This window comes from Onychostoma macrolepis, chromosome 03, assembly GCF_012432095.1.
Source record: "Onychostoma macrolepis isolate SWU-2019 chromosome 03, ASM1243209v1, whole genome shotgun sequence".
NCBI lineage: Eukaryota > Metazoa > Chordata > Actinopteri > Cypriniformes > Cyprinidae > Onychostoma > Onychostoma macrolepis.
The window spans coordinates 35,871,216-35,895,026 of record NC_081157.1 but is presented as its reverse complement, the minus strand read 5'-3'; the positions used below and the strand labels follow the sequence as shown (position 1 = coordinate 35,895,026).

Below are 23,811 nucleotides of genomic sequence, written 5' to 3'. Positions count from 1 at the left end.
AAGAGCGCGCGTGACGCTTAAATCGATTCCAGTATTTAGTCGCTGTTGTCGCTCATCTTTCACAGTCTCGGTGTGCACAGACCGTACTAGAGAGAGCGTCCTATACTCAGTAGTGCCTCTGTGCTGTAACAAGGCGGCAGTACGCACGAGACTTCCAGACAGACTGCGTATGTGTGAGAGTGTGACAAGCGAGTCGGCAGAGGGGGGCGTGTGTGGATATGTTTATGTGTGTGAGCCTGTTAGTCCACTCTTAAAAATGGCGTCTTCTTGGCTAAATACCTGAAAGTAGCGATTAGAATCCCGTGCGTTGGTAACATTTATGTGAGGCGCTGAAGCATGACACTGGTCCCTTGCATATTTCTTAGAAACTTCGCGGATTTTAATGAACCTAACAAGCCACTTTGTTCCTGACGAGGAGGTAGCCTACCATCCCGCGTATATTTATCCATGATGTAAATATTTGGGGCGCAACAGCTGAATAAAAAAAGAAAACGCGCGCTCGGTTGACTACTATTTATAGAGACCTAGTATCTCACCTTTTTGTGGCAATGCAGTACGCGAACAACTAAGAGGAAATAGGCTACAATCAAGCACGTGTCGTGGGTGTAACAAGCAATGGCATCGGAATTAGACATGCAGTGCATTAGCCGCGTTGCTGTTTCTGCTGCGAAGGACAATAGGCATCGAGATATTTAAGAGGGCAAAAGAGGGGAGGGGAGGAAGAAACCGGATTTTTTGTGGTGGCTGTGGTTGGTGTAATACTTCAACCCCCACCCTCCTCCCCGCCTCCCCTCTGTATCCTCCATCTCCCCCTCCTCCTTCTCCTCCCTCCATTCCTCTCCCCCTCTGTGCTGGTCCTATTCTTGAGGACTTGCTTGTGAAACGGGAGAGATAAACAGACATTGAGCGCAGAGGAAAGGACAAGGGGAGAGATAGTGTGTTAGAATTTAGGAAATACCTCCCTCCCCTTCCCCCTGTCTATCTCTCCATCTTCATCCCTTGTCTCTTCTTTAATGGATAGAAATTATCCTGGAACAGGATTCGGTGATCTGGGCGCTGGAACGGGATGGAGTTACGAGAGATCGGCGAAGGCAAGGTAAGGCGCCTGTGCAAGTACACTTCTCCCATGCACTGGATGCATAAATATGCTTAGCTGGCTGTAACAATGCCCATGCCGACGGACGCAACGCAATGCAATGCATGTTCCCACTCTCGCTCCCAGTGCTGTGTTCATTCACCACTTCCATGCGTTATATTGTCGCTGGCTCCACGTACAGCCATCAGTATTGTCATTTCTGAGGGAGGAGGGGGTGTCTTGAAAATGCAAGGAATGCGATTGAGAGTTAATGCGTGATACGGAAGGTAGACTGAGACAGAAAAGGGGGAGAGGGGCGAAAAGAGGGGGGATGGGATGATGTTGCTAGCTAGCTTGCTAGCGTATTATCAAAAATGAAAAATCAAACCTGCCTTGGAGGCGCACCAAACCGGACATTGCATGCCGTACTTAAATACACGCTAATTCGGCGTAGTGAGTAATGCGTGGCACAAAACGCACGTTGACAAAGCGTTATTTTGGAGGCAACCAATTAGAAGCAATCACATATATTTTTGGGGGATGAAATGGTCGCTAGCTACTGTATTGCTGCTCGTCTCTGTAGCTAACGCATATTTGTCTGATAAATCGAGTAGGGTTTATTTTGGAAATGCACATTTTGAGTTAAATCGGAAAACAATGTTAGATTTACTTGAACGTTAAATGACAAAACGCGAGGTGAAGTTTCTTATAGTCAACATGTATAATTCAGTTACACATGTCACAACACTGGCTGTATATTATATGCAAACTTATATGAACAACCTCTGCTACTAATTCGTAGTATTAAAAAAAAAAAAAAAAAAAAGACAACCCAAATTTTGCATAACCTATCGTTATCATCTAACGGAGAAATACCATATCTGTTGTTGAGGATACTGTCGTTTCACTAGTCTCTTGGCAACGTACCAAATAGTGTGTAGTGTTCCTCAGTGAAATTACAGCGTGACCGAGACGTGCACACTGTAAACATAAACGTAAGACGCACTGCAAACGTACTTGCAGCCCACCAACAGAAAAGACTATAAATAAATACTTACTGCATAATGTTTTTTCCCTTATAAATATGCACAGAGATTTGAAAGAACTAATAAAATGACCTGACAAACCTTAGTTTTACATTGACTAGCCATTAAATCTCTGCGGGAAAAATTAGGTTTGCTCAAAAGGGTTGATGCTTTTAGGAAGTGTTGCATTGCAATATTTAAATAGCGATGAAATATTTTGTTGCTGACGTTACCTGAAAACGGGACTGTTACGGTGTCGTGCAGTACGTTAGGTACGTGTTTCACTATTTTCGCGGCCTACTTACAGTTCAAAGGCGCACCGCTATGTACGTTATCAGTCGCCGTGACAACCAAATCAATCTTAGCAGCTTACAGAGCGCGCGTGCAATCGTTCTTGGTGGCGTTAGTGTCTCGCGTTGCATGTATGCAGTCAGTCGTACACTTGGGTGCACACCTACAGCATAGTTTAACCTATTGTTATATGGGCACGGGAAGTGAAATGTTAAGAAATTTGAATATATTTATGATCATTTAGGTGTATTATGCGATACGGTGGAATCTATGCTACTATTCGTTGTCTTTGCAGGCTTCTTTCTATTAAAAAAAAAAAAAAAAATCTTTAATTGTAGGTTGTGTTTAATCTTTTTATTTTATTTACACAGATGCAAATAAGTTCTGGTGCCTATTTGTTCTCTGTGCCATAATGTGTCAAGAAGTCTTATCATTTGTGCATTGCAACACATTTGGAGTGGCTCCTTTTTTTCTTACATGACAGGACAACAATAGGGCTATTCTTTTGAGCAATCATTCCTAGATGTGTGGAAACCCCTATGTGTATGTATGAGGAATTCCAATCATGCTCCTAAAAAAAAAAAAAAAGGGTTACAAATGCTGTGTGGGGTTAGATTTTTTTTTCTAACACGTAACATTTCTCTGTTATTCTGCGTCCCAGTATCTCTGGCGGACTCTTAGCAAGGCTGAAGAGGAATTGTTCTATTTTCGGTCAAAATCTTTAATATTGTGTTTCTGACTCAAGAGCATCTCTGTAGACTCATAGGCAGATTGATAGAATCCAGAATCTTAATGAGGAGTTCAGGCTTATGATGATGGACAAGCTTCAGTGCTGCTGCTGCAGAGGCTGAAAAGCATCCGCCGAATAAAATGAAATGAACCGCTTTTGTATTGAATCTTCTCTCTTGTAGTTTTCCAAAAATTGCTTCTGCTTTTGAATGAATATTAGACAGTGAGACTGCTGCTTTGGGTCATTGGAAGCATAGCCATTATGCAATGATGAAACACTGAGAAGTGGTAAATTAGCATAAAATAAAACAAAATGACACTGGGGGTCTGTGTAGGACACCACATTTGGCAATATTGGATCTTATATTAAGAAATGTTGTTGCATGTGTTAATATTAAACGAGAATAAACATAAAATGATAGCACTGTTGCTTAGCAAGAGTTCTGCGCACTGAATCTTGGTTATGAAGACGACAAAGGCATACTCCATGATGGCAAGGTTCACCAGGCCCTCTGTCCTTCTTAGGGCAGCGTACATCCCGCACACACCTCTGCATGGTTCTAATGGAGATTAATGGCCATGACTGAGTTCCCCATCAGGCTGTAAACATTTTGCACCTGTTGGGGGGGGACTGTGTTGAATTATTGCCTGTGTAATTAGGAGCAGTCTTGTACAGTGGATTCAATCAAGCTTTCTAATTTAACCCTTCCATTAGTTTTTTTTTGTTGTTGTTTTTTTCAATTTCCTTCCATTGTTTGTTTATTTATTTTTCACCTTTTCCCTATTCTTTTCTCTCCATTGTTAAATTATGCTTAATCAGCTCAAGAACAGGCACAATGGCAGGAGGTGAGAGGTTTAACAGGATAAACTGATTGACTGAAGGTGTAAGACAGCATGATGAAAAAAAGTGAGAGAGGAGAGACTGAGAGGAAGAAATTACTTGATGTAAAATAGTTTTAGTGTGATCCAAATGTATAAAAATAAAATGGTAAATATATACATGTTTTTTAATATATTAAATTGAGTCCCTCTATTTTTATTGTATCAGTTAAATATTATAATATTAAAACAAATAAAATGTATTTGTAGGTCACTAATTAAATATAAAAAGCAAAAATCAATAAGCAAAGTTTTAGCTCAGCCCTGCTGTTGTTAAATTCAGCATGAAACCGAAACCATCTTCTCTTGTGAAATGGCTTATCGAATGAGAAAAATGTTGGACTGGACTTGTTTTGTTCATTGGTAATTGATTGGATTGTTGATCATTGTTGTTTTGCTAATTGCTGCGATCTCATATGAATGACAGGTTGCTGGAGGGAGGAATTATTGTCCATCCCTCATGCCGGTGCACACGTGATCAGAGAAGAGATACTGTTACTGAGGGGGAGGGGAAGGAAAAGTTAATGTTTATTAGAAATTATGAGTGCATATGAATTTAAAGATGTGCATGGATAAATAATTTCTAATAAACACTGCAATATTCCATAAAAATATAAGCAAATATGAAATTCTGCATGTAACTTCTCACTCATTGTTATGCTGATGATATAATTTGTAATAAAAGAATATTTAATTAAAAGCAAAATAGATTGTCTCATACTTTTGAACCCCACTGTTTGTACGATATCCTTCATTTTACCTTATTCTTGTGAAGTTCATCATCTATTCCCTGATCGTCTCTGCTCTGCCTCTTTGGGATTAAGAGCCAATTACTGTCTAATTCTTATCAAACCTCACATTACCTAGAAGTGAAACTGCTTCCTTTGGTTGCACAGAATAATTATTTCATGTACATGGATTTCACATTTGAAGAGAGAGTACTGATGCTATGATGCATTACTTATTTATGATGGTAAGACATTCAGTTGCAGGAGAAACATCTGCTTGTCAGGGTTCGTCATATTTATTTTATTTTTTATTTAAAATGATCATATCCATCTCATATCTTGATGGTCATTTTTTAATGCTATGTGTCACTTTTGCATAGTACTATGACTCTAACACTTTTTAAAGCAGTGACTCAGCTTATCTACAATGCTTGCCTTGTTCTGCATAACCTGAAACGATCCCACAAAAGAATCAGAAGCATTAATGTATCAAAACATCATAAGGGTACTTTTGTCATGGCACTGTATATTATGTATTATGCCAGAGGTACAATCAGTGAAGCAGTTGGCAGCCGGGATGTGCGCTCTCACTCATGCATTTAAATGTTTAACCCAGTTCATTAGAGCCTTTATCCAGTTAATTACGCGAGTCTTGTGCCTCCAAGATGAGGGTGTTTTTAAAAGAGATGGACATGCTCCCAGATGGAACCCCCTCAGGATGGACATCAGTTGTCTTTGTCACATTTATTAGGGTCTTTTGAGAGACACGTATTCCGGTGACTATATTGAGCCCAGGAGTCTATTTAATGGAGAATGACAATATAAATCTAGTCTTGCGTCCTGTCGGGACTGAATTGGGAAGTAGGCCTATGCAATGGGTGATGTGCTTATAGATTGTACAGATTTATTTAGGTAATTCTTCGAGTACTACACTCAAAGATGTATGTTTGAATAAGGTCTTTCTTTAATAGGTTTTAAAATAGATTTTCTGGTCCACTCCACCGCTTCTGTTGAATGACACCCACCCCCTCACCACGCGCTCACTCAGTATGTGGTGTCTGTGGCTTCCCACTCTGGTCTCAGAGTGAGAGGGATCTAGACTAACTGAGCTGTACTCACACTAAGAGCTTGTTGAGGATGGAGGGGAGGGGGTTACCAAGGCAATTCAGTCAGTGGAGAGCTTTTATCAATGAGCGCTCTGTGTCTTACCTCAGCAACATCCTAACTGCCATTGTCAACCGAACTGGCCACTCTTTATGAAAGCGAACAACAGAGACTGTCTGCAAAGACTGCAAAAGACAGTTGATTGGCTGGCAACAGGCAGAGTGGCCAATCAGAATGCTGAGCTACACTCGGTATCATTGCACATCGTGAAGCGTAGCGGTGGTAAATGTTGAGACAAGATACAAAAAAATGAATTATAATGTGGTCTTGTTTTGTCATAAGTCACATATCGATGAATCAGCATATTTGCCTAATTTATAGATAGAGGAGGCAATATTGAGAGTGCTGATAATATATTTGTTGGTGTGATGGTTGTTGTAGATAGTGTGTCAAAATCAGATCCTGCTGGTTTTTTAGGAGGAGGATGTGGAAGTGAGTAGGCTGATTAAAAGAGCTAATCTTTGTGTGTGGCTATGGTGTGAGAGGGATAATGCCAAGCTGGGTCAACTGATACTCTATACAGGGATTTAGTATGAGGGGGGGGGGGGATGAAATCCATCCCAATGTCACATGGCTGATTTTTGATACAATACAGTGAGTTATTGTTTGATTTAGTCCTCCAAAATTACTTTTAAATGAAGAAAACACAAGTGGTTGATGTTTGAGCAATTAAAAAGAAACACACACACACACGCAAAAAAAAACAAAGTCATAATTAGATTGTACAAAAATTGGCTGATTGGAAAATTAAATAATTAGAGATTATTTAATTAGATGATTAGTGGAATTTGATACTTGCACCCTTTATTTTTAAATTGATCAAAGATACATTACAAAACACCTACTAAAAGAGCAACAAACAGTGAACAAAAACAATGGTATAATCAAAATTCATTCCCAGTGCTTATTTTCTCTGCATCTTTCTCTGCATTGTTATAGAAATAACTAAATATATAGCTAAATATTATTGGGAGTTATGGTGGGTGCTTAATAATATATAGTTAGTACAAATTAACAGTACTATTATTAAGCACCGACCATAACTTATTATGCTAAATGATGAATATTAATCATGTTTGTATAATTTAACCTTTTTATTTTAAAAAATCATATAGATTTCATTCAATTTGATTGCCTTATTCAAAATTCTGGCTTATATGAGTGTTGTATTATTTAATATATATGCTTTATAATGTGTGTTTATGGTGTGTGTGTGTGTGTGTTACATTGTGTAATGTTTTTCTTTAAAAAAAAATTAATGTTTAAGCATTATTTTACCATTTACTTCTCTTATGTACAGGTGCATCTCAATAAATTAGAATGTCATGAAAATTCATTTTTTCTTGTAAGTTATTTCAAAAAGTGAAACTTTCATATATTTTAGGTTCATTGCATGTAAAGTAAAACACTTCAAAAGTTTTTTTTGTTTTAATTTTGATGATTAGAGCTTACAGCTCATGAAAGTCACAAATCAGTATCTCAAAATATTAGAATATTTACATTTGAGTTTCAATAAATGACCATCCTTACAGTATAAATTCCGGGTATCTCTTGTTCTTTGAAACCACAATAATGGAGAAGACTGTTGACTTGGCAATGATCCAGAAGACGAACATTGACGCCCTCCACAAAGAGGGTTAGTCACAGAGGGTCATTACTGAAAGGTGTGGCTGTTTACAGAGTGCTGTATCAAAGCATATTAAATGCAAAGTTGACTGGAAGGAATAATTTGGGTAGGAAAAGGTGCACAAGCAACAGGGATGACCGCAAGCTTGAGAATACTGTCAAGCAAAGCTGATTCAAACACTTGTGAGAGCTTCACAAGGAGTGGACTGAAGCTGGAGTCAGTGCATCAAGAGACACCACGCTCAGATGTCTTCAGGAAAAGGCTACCAAACCACTTCTGAACCAGAGACAACGTCAGAAGCATCTCACCTGGGCTGTGGAGAAAAAGAACTGGACTGTTGCTCAGTGGTCCAAAGTCCTCTTTTCAGATGAAAGTAAATTTTGCATTTCATTTGGAAATCAAGGTCCCAGAGTCTGGAGGAAGAATGGAGAGGCACAGAATCCATGTTGCTTGAAGTCCAGTGTGAAGTTTCCACAGTCTGTGATGATTTGGGCTGCCATGTCATCTGCTGGTGTTGGTCCACTGTGTTTTCTGATGTCCACAGTCAACGCAGCCATCTACCAGGAAATTTTAGAGCACTTCATGCTTCCTTCTGCTGACAAGCTTTATGGAGATGCTGATTTCATTTTCCAGCAGGACATGGCACCTGCCCACACTGCCAAAGGTACCAAAAGCTGGTTCAATTACCATGGTGTTACTGTGCTTGACTGGCCAGCAAACTCACCAGACCTGAACCCCAGAGAGAATCTATGGGGTATTGTCAAGAGGAAGATGAGAGACACCAGATCCAACAATGCAGATGAGCTGAAGGCCACTGTCAAAGAAACCTGGGCTTCCATACCACCTCAGCAGTGCCACAAACTGATCACCTCCATGCCATGCCGAATTGAGGCAGTAATTAAAGCAAAAGGAGCCCCTACCAAGTATTGAGTACATATACAGTAAATGAACATACTTTCCAGAAGGCCAACAATTCACTAAAAATGTTTTTGTTTTTTTATTGGTCTTATGAAGTATTCTAATTTGTTGAGATAGTAAATTGGTGGGTTTTTGTTAAATGTGAGCCTAAATCATCACAATTAAAAGAACCAAAGACTTAAACTAATTCAGTCTGTGTGCATTGAATTTAATACAAGAGTTTCACAATTTTAGTTAAATTACTGAAATAAATGAACTTTTCCACGACATTCTAATTTATTGAGATGCACCTGTATGTATTATGCACTGGCCAGTTAGGACAGTGAGGTTGTGTCAGATGCCCAAATTTCAAATAATGCATAAGAATGTAAACAATTACTCTGTTTTTGTGTCTGTTTCTGTAATGTTTCCTCTGTCAGTTACCTCTTTTTGAATCCTCTGTTTTTCAGTTTGGTTTATGGGAGCTCCAGATCCTCCCATCCAGACTCGGAACTCCTCCACCGCCAACCTTATGCCACACCACACCCCCTGCAAGGATATGCAACAAATCATCATCCAGGCACCTCTGGACAAGGCGGAGCATGGGGCACAGGAAGGAGCTTAGGTAAGGTCGACAAAATTAATTACTTAATTACTGGGAAACCTCTGTTGTTTCATCCAGCTTGTTTGAGTATAATGGTGACGGCTCATAAACATATTTCTTCAGAAATTGCTATGATTTAACACTGTACTGTTAGACTTTGCTTTAATAATCATCTTTCACAGGGCTCTCAGGCTTGTTTGATACTGGACTACATCATGCCAGTCCCTCAGGACCAGATGCTTCAGTTATGAACTTGATCTCTGCTTTGGAATCCCGAGGTGCTCAGCCACCCCCCTCTGCCTCTTCCCTTCTCTCCCAATTTCGCACTCCCTCTTGGCAAACTGGTTAGTGTTGTGAGTTATTGAATAGAGAATTATGTAATTATAAACACAGAAATATATCATGTAATAAATATATAGAATCACCCTATTAACTGCTGAATCATTTTCTTTTTCCTTTGCTTTCTCTCTGTTGCTGTAGCAATGCACACTCCAGCCCCTGCGGAGCTATTCATTTCTGGTGCACTACCTGGCTCTGGCTCATTTCCCTCTTCCTCTGCTCTGTCGGCATATCAGCACCCTGCATCCTTCTCAGGGCGCTCCTTCCCTGGAGTAACCCCATCATTATCTCTGCAGGACACGCCTACCTTCAGTCCTACTTCCAACGGTCTCCTGTCACCACATGATCCTTTGCTACACATTAAAACACCCTCCCAGTCAAGTCTTGGATTTGACCGTCTTCTGTCTTCACAGAGTGGGACTGCTTCATATAGAGGGCCACAAGAGCCCACTAGTGCTCCTCCACCACAAGCACCTGCATCCTCCTCGACACGCCATTTACCGCCTCAGTTTAACCTGCTGTCCTCACAACTGCAGGATCAGTCCTCTCAACTCTATAATTCCTCTGTTTTTTCTTCTGCACCCCCTCAACCACCACAGTCCCAGGAAAGAGCCATCCCCAGGCAAGACAGTGTGATCAAGCACTACCAGAGACCTTCTCCCGGACAGTCTCAACTATCCTCTTCCACACCTCATCCCCTACAACACTATCTTAGTTGCGGTGCATCAGGATACCAGCAGATATCACATCATCGGCATGGTTCCTCCATAAACTGTAGCCCACTGGGTGAGCAGAGCCCATCATCTGACCCCAAACCCTCTCCTCGATCAGAGCAGGTATATCGTCCTATTATCCAGCCCCCGTACACCTCCTCCTCAGTCTCCTCCTCAGCTGGCTCGGGTGGTGGTATTGGCAAAACAGGAAAGAGTTCCAGTTCAAGTAGTGGCTACTCTTCCTCTGGTTCTTCCTCATCTCGAACCCCTCACACTCCTCCTTCAGCTTCTTCCACCTCCTCTTCTTCCTCCTCTGCCTCTAATCCTAATGTCTCAACCAGTTCCTCCTCTGCACCCTCAAGGCAGCAACCACCACCCCAGTCAGCACCACAACCCCCTCCACCTCCAACAGTGTCATCCTCTGCTACGCAGCAGCAACCACCCAAACCTTGCCTGTCTACATATGGCTCTCCAGTTGCTCCTGTCAAGCCAGCTGCTGGCCTTCCTGGTCAAACCCCACCACAGCAACAGTCATATTCACCAAGCCAGCCACCCACCTCTCACTTGCCCCAGCCATATGGAGGATTCAGTTCTCCACAGGCTCAGGATCTTGGTTCCAGCCTTGGGGGGTCAGGAAAAGCTTATGGAAATCTTGGAGCTACGGGGCGTTCATTTTCAGCTGAGGTGGTTTATGGCTCTGATTCAGGATATGGTTCTTTGCCACCATCTCTCGGAGGAGCAGGGAGTCCCTCAATGGGCTACGGTGGTACAGGACATTCACCTGCACTAATGGTGTCTGGAGGTGTTACCGGTACAACAAGCAGTACCACCGGATCTGGAGCAGGTAGTTCAGGAAGTGTGGGGGGTGGTTCAGGTGGCGGTAGTGCTAGTGTAGGAAGTGGTGGAGGATCATACCACCTCCCAGATTCCAGCCCTTCACCGTCAAGTAATTCTGGAATAATCCGCCCAGGTCTGCACTCTCCTGCTCCAACTCGCCCTGCACAATCACCTGGAGGAAATGGAGGCAACAAGTACCTATCCTCAGTCCTTTCCCCAGCATTCCTGGCTTCTCCACAAGGATACTCAGACACAAGGGTGCCACCCCAGCAAACACAGTCTTATCACACAACGCCGCCAAAATCTAAGTCTGATTCTGATATGCTTGGGGTAGAAAGATCTCAAGAAGAGGACGAAGAAGATGAGGATGACTTTTTGATTCAGCACTTATTGGACTCACAGAGTCCAGCACCCAATCCCTCCCAGCATCATTCTCAACAAGCTCAGCAAGTAGCCTCACAACAACCGCAGTCCCAGTCCATTTCCCAGAGTAGAGATGGAGGGAAGTCTCTCTCTGCATATGAACTGAACAAAGCATCTGAAGAACGTTATCATCTACAGAGTGTCATTCGGACCAATAATACCACCAACAATGTGGCTTCAGTTGCTGCTGGCTCTTGTGGTCCAGGGACAGGTTTAGAGAACCAGTTGGAGATGTCTCTGAAAAAGCAGCAGCAGACTAAGTCTGATAGATCGCTTGCTGGAGCTGGTGCAACTGGAGGTCAAGGTGCAGTTGATTCTTTGTCTCATACTCATTCCCATAGTCAACATGACTCCCTAGGTTCAGTGGTCCACTATGGCAGAGGAGACCCTTACACTCATCAAACACATCAACATCACCCTCCTCACCCATCGCACTCGCAACACCCTCAGCATTCACAGCACTCTCACCCCCATTCAATGGCCCACTCGCATATAGATCTTAAGAAAGCTCAGGATCCTTCAGAATTACCCTACCTACGAAAGACTCCAGATTTGCAGCAGCGACAGACCCAGTCCTCCCTTGGACTAATGGATTCTCCACCCGACCCATCTCAGCAAACCTCCCAGGCTCACCTTCTCCAGTCTGTCCTTTCACATACCACTCGAAACAAGATGGACAACCAACAGACTCCCTCACAGCAACAACAACACCCAATGAGTCAACAAGCCATGATTGGACCAAATGGGGGATTAGGTACTGGTGGATCTGGAGGAGTAGACGCTCAGCCACAGGCCTCTCAACTTCAACTCCAGCTCCAGTCCCAAACTATGGATGTCCACTATGGACGTGAGGCTCAGCGAAACCAAAGCCAGTCAAATCAGAATTCTGTTTCACCACTAGACATGCTAGAGAGATCTCTCTCTAGGACAAACAGTCGGGAAGGGCCAGGGCCCACTGATAGAGTTGGTGCAGGAGATGGGAGCACCGCTGATCATCACAGACAACAGCAACAACATAGGATGTCCTCACACCATCAATCCCACCACTCTCAACAACCAGCAGCAGAGCTTCATGATTTCTTGTCCGAGTCTGATTTGAGCATGTCAACCCCCTCTCATTTGCATCATATGGCCTCACACCATCCACCCCCTCATTCCCACCATCAGCCACAGGCACACGCTCACCATCAACATCCTCACCAGCACCCTCACCACATGCAACCAGCTTCTGGACCTCCACAGCCCCAATCCCAGCCCAGGGAACAAGAGCCACAGTTGGATCAGCTCAAAGAGCATCAATATGACACTGGTAGCCCTGTGGGAAAAACAGCTCAGAACCAGGGTCAGAGCCAAGAGCAGCAACAACGGTTCATGCCACTGACATCTATTTGTTTCCCAGATTCTCTTCTCCAAGATGAGGATCGTTCCTTTTTTCCAGGGATGGAGGATATGTTCTGCTCTGAGGACTACAAGGCAAGTTGTGCTGGAGGAGGTGGAAGTGCAGGACAAGGGGGTCAAGATGGTGTGCCAGAGGCACGTGGGACAGTACAAGAAGGAATGGATGCAGTTAAAGCTACAGGTGGTGGAGGAGGTGCATATGACATGATGGGTCATCATGGTGATCCGGGTTATGGGCAGTATTGTCACAGTTTGTCTGAATCTGGCAATGGTACTATGCACTTAGATCTGGACCCCTTGAAATCCCATGAACTCCCATCCACTGTAAACACAGAACAACTAGGCTTAATTCAGTCTCAGGGCCCAGGCCTTGGGATGAGCAACACGGGACACGTAGTGGACGGAAATGGAAACAAAATGATGGGCTCTGCAGGTGTAGGTAGTGGTCCTGGCACAGCAGGGCTCACCTCACCAATCTTTTGTTCCTCTAGACCTAAAAAACTTTTGAAAACAAGCTCATTTCACCTCCTTAAACAACGGAAAGACCCTAATGCCCAATCACAGGCTAAAAAGAACTATGCTCAAGAATATGAATTTGAGGATGACGAGGATAAAGCAGATGTTCCAGCTGACATCCGCTTAAACAGCAGACGTCTGCCAGACTTGCTTCCTGATCTCGTTTCCAGTTGCAGAAAGTCTGGAAGTGGTTCAGGAGTTGGCAGTTTAAGCCCTTTGATGGGTGATTTAGATTTCTGCCAACCCTCAGGGTACCCATCCCTTGGACCTCCTCCACAGCTGCTCCCACATGATGGCCCAAAGAAAAGGGGTAGGAAACCCACCAAACCTAAACGTGAAGGTCCACCAAGACCCAGGGGTAGGCCACGTATTCGGCCTCTCCCCGAGCCTCCGTATTGCAGGAACATGATGGGACCTGGTGGAGAGGGTAAAAGGGGCCGTGGGCGAGGAAGAGGGCGTGGAAGGAAAGATGATCAAATGCTAGAAATGCACAGAGACATGAACAAGGGGCAGAACTACCAACAACAAGCACCTCACCTCCATCATCAACCACAGTTGCAACAGCACATGCACCACCATCTACAGCAACAACAGCAGCACCAACCACAACATATGCACCAACAGCAGCACCTACATGTACAACAACTTCATCAACACCATCAACAGCAACACCATCAACAACTTGCACAGCATCAGCCTCAGCAACAATACCAGGAACCCATCAAACCAATCAAAGTAAGTTAAAGGTTATGATTTGCACCAATGGGAAGAATTATGTTTGTGGGAATGATGGGTCAATGAAACTGTAACAAATGTAAAAGCATGTGTTGATTCAAAAGATAATTACTTTATTGTTTTCCTACCAGATTAAGCTCCCTATTACTTCAATGGCTTCATCTGACTCCCTACTGAGGACAGACTCCCTGTCTAGTACGGATCCAGTTTTGTCTGATGGTTCGGTAGGATCTGCACCATCTCTTGGTTTAAGCCCAGGGCCCACTACCAGTGTGGACATGAACAGAATTGACATGAACAGAAATGATATGAGCTGCGGTCAGGAAAAGATGAAGCAGAAACCCCAAGAGGTGAGTTCAGCTTGCAAAAAATTTTGTGAATGTTGAAATTTAACAGAAAATATTTAAATAACTCCAGATGTTCTGTGTAAAATGTAGAGCAAATGGCAATTCTGTGGTTTTGCATTTTAGGATATTATTTGTTGCAATATCTGTATCCTTTCATAATCCTTAGAAAGATAAATTGATGTCTTAAAAAAATTAGCATAAAGATGCACCATAAAATCAATTCCGACAACCTCACTTTTTGCAACCTATTTGTCCAAAAACATAACAAACGATGTGGTTGTTCATATTCTGTCTTTTTGATGTCCTTAAATGACCTGCAGATTTAGAGCAAAGTTTAGTGGAGGAGGTGCGTTTATAGGAGGTCAAATATTTTGTGGAAGACCTGCCAGGCCTTGTTGGCAGCTGTGATAGATTCATTTTATCAAAGCAAAATGCTTTGCTGAATTTGTTCTTTTTAGTTAAAACTGTTATTTTCTTTTCTTAAAAAGAGTTTTTAGGAGGCCTTTTAAATTGATTTATCAAGCATATTTATAGTCATTTTTGTTAGCCTTGCACAGCAAGGTTCGACAATATTATTCAGCAGTAGAAGGGATTGGTGGGAAGCAGCATGTGAAATCAGTTATGATTTATGCAAATGCAAAAGTAATGTCACTTACCGAGCAGCGACCAAGTTCACTGAGTAGATGATCAGCAACCTGAGTAGGATCTTTCCAAATACAGAAAAATCTAGATGATGATGAAATGGTTTGACATAATTTGAAAACTATAGGCCTACATGTCAAAGTCACAAATGTTTTGTCCTAAATGAGGAAAGTAAACATCTGCTGTAACATTATGAAATGTTGTCAGACCAAAACCATGTTTCATAGCATGAAGATTCAATAACTCAACCAACATTTTACAGCCTTAAACAAATGATGTCCTTTGTTGCCTCAGCAACAAGTAGCCTCAGGAAAGAAGGGTGGAAGAGCCAGTCTAGGGTGTTATGCGTAGATGTGCGATTTTCTTTTTATGCATGTATGTGAAATGTTTATGATTTATGTATCTGCAGATATCCTGGGAGGGAGACATGGATGACCAAATGACCCCAGAGACCTGGGCTACCATGCAGAAGCTTTCCAGCTCAGTAAGACTTCAATTCTTATTTTTTTATCAATTTTCCAGGTGTAATTCTGATAGAAAACAATAACCCACTCATATTTTGACCAAAAGACACATTACTAAATTATACATAAAACGCATTTGGATTTCTTTCACACTCAATTATTTTACATAGGAAGCATTGTTCTCAGTGTATGCACTTTGCCACTAGAGGGAGCAGAATACATAGACTAAATGATTGGCAGGCCACCCTGATGACTGAGTTCTTAAAAAATGCAATAAAAGAAAGGGAGAGCGCTGTTGCTAGGGTGGCTGTTGCTAAGGTTACTGATTCATAGTAACCGTCATCAACCACCCTGCTGTTCAGTAAGGTGTTTTACCTCCTTCCAGACACGCCTAACGTAAGAGAGTGGGGCTACAGTGATTATATAATCTAAAGATGTTAAGAAAAAAAGTACATTTTATTACAATTTGTCATTTATTTATAAGCTGTTTTCTGGTTGTTCTTTATTTTTCTTTCCCTTTTTTACTATATTTGTCTTCTGCGTAAACATTTCAATGCTATTTGACTCTTATTGCTTGTATTTTGCCATCTTTCACTGCTCTGCACTTCTTGCTCACAGACTGAGGAGAAATCTTCAGAGCTGAAGTCAGGTTTTATAACTTCCTTTCTGGATTTCTTGAAAACTGGGAAGAAGCAGCCGGGCACTGAAGCTCTACCTGTGGATGGGTGCACTTCCACAGATTCCTCTTCAGTAAAGGGAGGCATTCGTCCATTATCCCCACAACCACCTCCTCCTCCACCTCCCCCGTTTGGAGAGAACGAGGGTGATGGAAGCCTGGGTCTCAGTAACTGTCCCTCCCCCTGTAAAAGACTTGATGAGGAGCTCAAGAGGAACCTGGAGACCCTGCCGTCATTCTCCTCAGACGAGGAAGACTCGGTCAGTAAGAACCAGGACCTGCAGAAGAGCATCTCATCCGCCATTTCTGCCCTCTATGACACGCCCCACAGTCTCGCTGCCATTCCACCTCCTCCTACGCCATCGCCGCCCACTCCGCAGACAGTGTCTCTTAACACACCTCCGCCCCCACAACCGGAGTCTGTCCCGCTCACTGAACCTGAGATGGAGATAAACACGTCACAGGAGCTGGATTCGCTCTCACGGCCCAACCTGCAGGAGGAGGCTCATGTTCCAGGCAAGGGTGAGGAACGGGAAGAACCTGTGCAGGAGGAACATGAAGAAATGCAGCAGAAAGCAGACAGACAGACTGAATGTGAGGAGGAAGGAGAGGAGTTGGAAGTAGACGGAAGTGAGAAGGAGGAAGCTGATCAGATAAGGACAGAGGAGAGCAAGCCAGAAGAAGAAGAGCCTGAGTATGAAATGCTGGGTGCTCCCAAGGTTGATGGTGAGTGTATTAACATATCTACAGTCAAATATTACAATCAGTGAAAGAGTAATTATTTCCTTCTTTCCTCAACCGTATCCCGTTTTAGGATACGAGCTTCCCCCTGCACCCCCTTCTCCTCCATCTCTTTCTCCTTCTCCCCCAACCTCCTCCTCCCCATCCCCTCTGCCTCCTCCTCCTCTGTCTCTCCCCTCCCCTCTCCCATCTCAAGAAGAGGAGGAGAATCTACAACAGCAGCAGCAGCAACAGCCACCACTGCATAATTCCCTGCCTCCCAGCCCTTCTCCACCTGCTCTCCCCTCTCCCTCCCCGCCTCCACCCACGTTGCCCCCCTCTGCTACACCCCCACCATCCCCCTCCCCGCCTCCTCCCGAAGAGCTGCCCCAGCCCTCCCCGGCCTCACCCCCCACCCCCGAAGATGCCCCGACGCCTCAGATCACTTCACTGCACCTGGCTAAGAAACAGTCAAACGCGGCCATCGCCGGAGAGAGTGAGGATGATGACAGTGAGAGTGGGGGGGAGGGGATCTTCAGAGAGAGGGATGAATTTGTGGTGCGCACTGAAGATATTGGTACTCTTAAGGTAAAAATCCCCTGTTTTTTGTTTTAGTAGTATTCTATGTGTACAATCAATATTTCGATTTTTGCAGGGATAGTTCACCCCAAAATGATAATTCTGTCATTGCTCACTTTCATGTCATTGTGATCCTATATGACTCAATTTCTACTGTGGAAGATGCAAGAAGATAATTTGAAGAATGCTGGGAACCGAACATTTTCAATTCCCTTTGACTTCTGTATTATGGTCAAAAATTCTAATGGAAGTCAATGGGAACCAAAACTCTTTGGTTTCCAATATTTTTTAAATTGTCTTCTTTTTGTTACGCTTAAGAAAGAATGTCATACATGTAACGACATGAAGGTGAGTAATGGATGAGAGAATTATAATTTTTGGATGGACTATCCTTTTAATAATTGAAGTCGCAATTAAACGGAAATAGCAACAGATCTTTTCTCCCGTAGTGCAACGTACATACAAGTGAAACAGATTGTCAGACAAGAAAAAAATGATGGTGGGGACTTGATTCGGTCCATGTCAGGGGTCTCCAACCCTGCTTCTGGAGAGCTACTGTTCAACCCCAATCAAATACACCCGAACCTGCTAATCAAAGTGTTCAGGGTAACTTGAAAATTACAGACAGGTGCGTTCAAACATAGTTGGAGCTGAGGTCTTCAGAACGGTAGCTTTCCAGGAGCAGGGTTGGAGATCCATGGTCTGTCGCTTGTTTGAATTTTGAGATGTAGGTTTTACAGTGAAAAATTTATGCTTAGATTTGATTTTGGAAAGGCAGGGTTTAAGCAGAATAAACGATGGAAAAATCTGGTATAAATCACCAGTCTGTTGTTTCTGTGGAAGGTCCAGTTATGTCAAAAAATTAAGCATGTGCATGGATGAATCGTTCACAGTAAGATCTACAACATAGGTTTACAAAATAGATGAATGATGAATTTTTATTTAATACCAATTTAACTAGATGCTCAATTCTCATGGCTTTTCTCAGCTGGCGCTGCAGACTGGACGAGAGCCTCCTCCAATCTGGAGGGTCCAGAAAGCTCTGCTGCAGAAGTTTGCTCCTGAAATCAAAGATGGACAGCGGCAGTTTTGTGCTACCAGTAATGTGAGTGTGTTTTTGTATTTGATAAGAATTAATAGCATGCATTGGATGGCTTGCATGAAAATGTAACACTACACCACCCCCTTAAACTCATGCTATCTGTCCTCTGTCACCCTTTGGCAGTATTTGGGCTACTTTGGAGATGCAAAGATGCGTTATCAGCGTTTATATGTCAAATTCTTGGAGAATGTGAATAAAAAGGATTATGTCCGAGTGTGCTCACGGAAACCCTGGCATCGGCCCAGTCTCACACTGAGGTAATTTCACTCTAAATGCACTTATGGAGCTACTGTGGTCCTGTGCTATATTGCTGTTAATACAGTAGTTACTGTCAATCAAAGAGTTCTGTGATCATTTACTCAAACCCTCATGCTTTTAAAACCTAAATGCTGTTGCTTTTTCAGTGGAGCGCAGAATTTTTGAAGAATCTTCAAACAGCTTAAAACAGTTCACAGTGGCCTATGTGTCAAAAAATAAATAAATAAACAAAACACTAAAAAAAGCAGCAGAAATGTAGTCCATCTGACTCATAAGCAGTATTCAAAGTCATCTGCACCCATACAATAGGTTTGTGTGAGAAAGTATTTATTTATTCATTGATAATCTTTCAACTGCTGCAGCTCTGTAATAAAATACTGGCATTATGATAATTGATCTTGAGATATGCGAAAGCTAAGGATATATGATGTCCAACCTGTGGCTTAGGCTTAAAGCATAACAGAATTTGTTAAAACAGTATACAGGTTTAAAATTTCACGAGGCTGAGTAAATAATGACAGAATTTTAATTTCAGGTGAACTGTCAATTTTATCAGTATATTGTCGTTGCTAAGATGAATGTCTTTCCTTCCTACCAGACGCCAGTCACTTCCTAAGCCACAACCTGTACGTAGCTTGACTCCACCTCGCATGGAACGAGAGGATAGAGAGAAAGAAAGAGAGAGACAACGGGACCAAAGGGAAAAGGAGAAAGAGAGAGAAAGAGAAAAGGAAAGGGAGCGAGAACGAGAGAGGGAACAGATCGAGAAATCTAGGAGAGAAAAGGAGAAAGAGAAGGAAAGGGAGAGAGAACTTGAAAAGCAAAAAGAGAGGGAGAAACAAAAAGAAAGGGAAAAAGATAAACAAAAAGAAAGGGAAAGAGAGAAGGAAAGGGAAAAACAAAGAGAGAAAGAAAGGGAAAAGGAAAAACAAAAGGAGAAGGAGAGAGAGAGAGAAAGAGAGAGGCAAAGAGAAAGGGAGAAAGAGAAGGAAAGGGAAAAACAACGAGAGAAGGAGAGGGAGAAAGAGCGAGAGAAGGAAAAGAAGCTCCAAGAGCGACAAACTCAAGAGAAGCTGGAGAGGAGAACGGCCGTTGTGGAGCGCGGGAGGGTCAAAGAGGAGAAGAGAGTTGTAGAGAAGAGGGTTGACAGGACGAGGAGCAGACCTGTGAAAGTAAAGGCAGAACCTCCACCTAAAAAGAGGAAGAAGTGGCTTAAAGAAATGCCCTCTTCATCTGATTCAGACTCCTCCCCTGACCCACCCAGTGAGGATGAAGGTGTGTATGGCTTGGTTACTGTGTGTGTGGGTTTGCAATATTATGCAAAGCTATCAGCAGCTTCATTCAGTGTAACTTCAGTTTGGGTTAGCAAGATTTTTAAATGTTTTTGAAAGAAGTTTCTTATCCCTTTATTTGATCACAAATACAGTAAAAATGTTAATAATATGAATCATTGCATTTAAAATATATATATATATATATATATATAAATTAAAAAATATATCCTGCAGAGTAACCCAACACACCTAAAGCAGCTAATCAAGGTCTTACTTGATATACTTGAAACTTCCAGGCAGGTGTGTTGAGGCAAGTTAGAGCTAAACTCTGCAGGACACCGGCCCTCCAGGACCGAGTTTGTAGACCCCTGCTATAATCTGTCTATAAACCAGCACACTGTATGAGATGATGGACACTGAATAGTTCATTTAGCATTTTCTTGCAAGTTGTTGAAGTGTGTATGAAAGTATTTTCTGGTGTGTGCCTTCTGGTTTTTCATGTGTTTTGCATCTGTTCTATCTTCAGTATCCACACGGAGTGGGATAAACAGTCGGGCCATGAGAGAGATGTTCCGCAGTTATGTAGAGATGCTGGTCAGCACTGCGCTGGACCCGGACATGATCCAAGCTCTTGAGGACACCAACGGTGAGCAAACAACATTCGGTTAAATATAAAGTGCATGTGTGGAGGATTGGGTGGGGTGATTAAGGGAGAAAAGGATGGAGAGAATAATGAAAGATGAGTTTAATAAAGCAAAGGAGGCAGAGAGAGAGGACAATGAAGTGAGGCTAGAAGAATAATGACAAGCAAAAGATGCTTAGAAAAGAGGAGTGGAAAGTTACAGTGAGTAATGAAGGCTGTTAATTTAAGTTTCATTAAATTGTTTTCAGGCCAAAGATGTCATCATTCCAGGCCTAAACGCAAAGATATCTGAAAAAGTAACAGTGTAGCAGTGATTAAACCTGTGCCTATAGATAAAATTGCAAAAATCATCTGACACTATTTTAAACAGCAGTTTGCTAATTCTTTTGCTAGTTAAATCTTACTGTTCAAAAATTACTTTTTTTTTTTTTTTTTTTTTTTTTGAGAAATTTATACTTTTATTCAGCAAGAATGCAGCTAATTGATCAAAATTGACTGTTATATAGTAAAAAAAAATTACTTTTCAAATAAATGAATTTTTTTTAAACTGACCTTACACTCATAAAACATAATTTTCAGTGCTTTTCTTTCCAAAACAAAAAGATAAAACCCAAACCTTTGAACGGAAATAAAATATTTATAGTTCCGTTATTTATCACATTGCAGAACCATTTAAAACGAACTAGTGAAAAACTTAAGATGCATATATTCTATAATCATATAAATGTGAATCTTAAGTAATGATGTTTTTGAGTTTAATCAAAATGCATTACCACTGGCTCCTCCCCTTTTGTCCTCAGATGAGCTTTATCTCCCACCCATGAGAAAGATTGACAGTATCCTCAACGAACAGAAACGAAGGCTGTTAAGAAGGGTCAACATGAGTGTCCAGCATCAGGTGACACTGGCTTTCAGTGATACACAAATGCATTCCTCTGGAGTACTCTATAGACGTCTTGATTTGTGTTTTCTGAGGAACGTGTCTGGCAGTCTCTCACTCTCCCTCTTTCCCATTCTGTAGGAGGCACTGCACATGTTCCCTCAAATGACAGCAGACCCCCTAGACTCTGGAGCGGTTAAAGTGCACCTGGGTGGAGAGAGTTACAACCGCAAAACCCTCAACAGAGTCAAAAGGAGCCTTCCCAAACAGCAGGCATGTTGTATACACAATTGTTTCTCACATAATTAAGCCCTTTAGTAAGAAACCGCAAGAAGTATTTGGGCACTTTAGCCATACCTAAAAATATATATCTAGCTATGTCAATCATAGGCCCCTAAATCTAATCAAATTGTAATTTTATCGCAGCATGTTTTGAGGTATCGGCAAATATTGTATTGCTGATTTTGTATTAGTTGATTAAATATCATTGCAAAAATGGCTAAAAAGCACCATTTGTTTGCAGATGCCAGTTGATTTGATGTTTTGTTATATAATGCAATGAAGATATTTTGAAAAATGAGAAGAGATTTTGGAGAATGTTTTAAATATTTTTGTCCCTATAATAAAAGTCAGTTGTGTCCAGAACGACATTGGACCCCTTTGACTTTCTTTTTCATTTTTCCAAACATGACAGAAAGTCATACAGGTTATTTGGTGAACTGTCCCTTTAAGTGTCCAAAAGCTTTTTGTGGTCATTGAATTCCAATAATACATCTGTCTTGAAATCTCTGAGCTCTCTTTCTTCACTTGTAACCCCATCTCTCTCTGCTTGCCAGGACCTGAAGCTGTCAACAGAGACTTGTCGAATATACAGTCTCTATCACTCTCTCCATCACTACAAATATCACACATTTCTGCACTGTAAAAAAGAGGTATGAGGATATATGAGCTTATTTGAGAAATGCAACACTGTATTCATGTATTAGCCCGTAAAAAGCCTCAGCTCTCTTTTTCCCTCCTCAGACGGACAGCATAGAACAGGCAGCTGAGGAGGATCCAGGTCAGGAGGAGGTGGTTCAGCAGTGCATGGCCAACCAGGGCTGGCTAGAGACTCTGTTCAATTCCTTCATTGAACTGCTGACGCTCAGCACCAAGGCTTAAGATTCAGCTGTCGACGTTCCAAGCACGTCCTGTTTGGAGAAGGGAGAAACTCCTCTCTCTCAAACAAAACCGGTGCACCTCCAGGTTGCAGGAAAATGAGATTTTCCTTTGCAGAATGTGTAAGAGCCACTGGCGGTTTAAGCTGTTGCATTTTAACATAAAAATGTTTTTGTAAAGCTTTCATTCCTCTCTCTTTCATTATGTGTCAGCTCCCTGCGACGGGAGCCACAGGGAGACGGTATGAAAACAAAAAAAAAAAACAAAAGAGCGAGAATGTGTAAAGACAGTTGTCTGCACAGAGACGAATAAAGATAGTGCCAAAGGGAACAGGGTTGAAAACCTCACTGGTCAGCAGTGTTTTGGCAGAGGTGAGCTTTGAATGCTATGTTCCATGCACACACTTATATATAAATATGTATTATGAACAATTATGATTTGTATTATTTATACATGGACATTTATACATGGTTACCTCCCAAAGCTTGGGGTGGTTTGCTGTTATTATTTTGAATAATAATGCTCATGTTTTATGAGGGTGTACATGAAATGGGCCACCCGTAACCCCCTATTCTTCCTGTCCCCTAAAGCTGAAGGACAAGGCGGACAGGATGCAGACAAAAGAGTGGGGTCAAAGCAGTGTGTAGTTCTTTTTTTTGTCGAAAAATAGAGCAAAAGAAAAATGTATTTAAAATAAAATAACAAAAAAAAATTTCTGTTTGTTCTTTAAAAGAAAATGCGGAAAAAGAGGTGTATTTGTTCGTTTTCTCAAAGAAAACACGACGGTGCAGAGGGATGTAATAGTTTTAAAGTGTGCAAAATGTCTGTGTTTACTGTTTGTTTTTTATCTGTTGGTTGTTTACTACGATAATTATTATTGTTATTATTATTATTATTTTGGAGGTTTGCTTATTTCTCTCTTCTGTAAATATTGTACAGTTGCTTCAGTCTCTCTCTCTCTACCTGTCCCTCATCTGTACATGAATTCTCCTGTATTTGACAAACGCAAATAAAAGAAAGAAAAATGAGTTTATGAAAATGATGCATTTTCACACAAGACTGCCTTGGATTTTTTGTTTGTTTGTTTT

General features: G+C 41.9%; 1 protein-coding gene across 3 annotated transcripts; it reads left to right on the top strand.

Annotated features, from left to right (window-relative positions):
- Positions 1-94: 94 nt before the first annotated feature.
- prr12b (proline rich 12b) lies at positions 95-23,765 on the top strand. 3 transcript variants are annotated; one of them, XR_009270365.1, is made up of 17 exons: positions 95-1,096; positions 8,886-9,040; positions 9,202-9,363; positions 9,500-13,980; positions 14,112-14,330; positions 15,379-15,453; positions 16,052-16,835; positions 16,924-17,417; positions 18,397-18,513; positions 18,634-18,767; positions 19,367-20,043; positions 20,569-20,688; positions 21,486-21,583; positions 21,707-21,838; positions 22,402-22,497; positions 22,589-22,845; positions 22,936-23,765. XR_009270365.1 is itself a non-coding variant. In XM_058771287.1 (16 exons), exons 1-16 carry the CDS (start codon positions 1,014-1,016, stop codon positions 22,724-22,726), a joined length of 7,965 nt encoding a protein of 2,654 aa, XP_058627270.1. In that variant the 5' UTR covers positions 95-1,013; the 3' UTR covers positions 22,727-23,765. The 3 variants fall into 3 exon arrangements, 1 of the variants encoding a protein (XP_058627270.1); XR_009270364.1 differs by having other exon boundaries at positions 22,589-23,094; positions 23,314-23,765; XM_058771287.1 differs by having other exon boundaries at positions 22,589-23,765.
- The last annotated feature ends 46 nt before the right edge of the window (positions 23,766-23,811 follow it).

What these genes read in the sequence shown, in the direction of transcription:
- prr12b (XM_058771287.1), top strand. Translation starts at nt 1,014, where the DNA reads ATGGATAGAAATTATCCTGGAACAGGATTCGGTGATCTGGGCGCTGGA. An exon ending in GGGCACAGGAAGGAGCTTAG is followed by an intron (nt 9,041 to 9,201) that starts GTAAGGTCGACA and finishes CATCTTTCACAG; the next exon opens with GGCTCTCAGGCTTGTTTGAT. An exon ending in AGCTCTTGAGGACACCAACG is followed by an intron (nt 20,689 to 21,485) that starts GTGAGCAAACAA and finishes TTTTGTCCTCAG; the next exon opens with ATGAGCTTTATCTCCCACCC.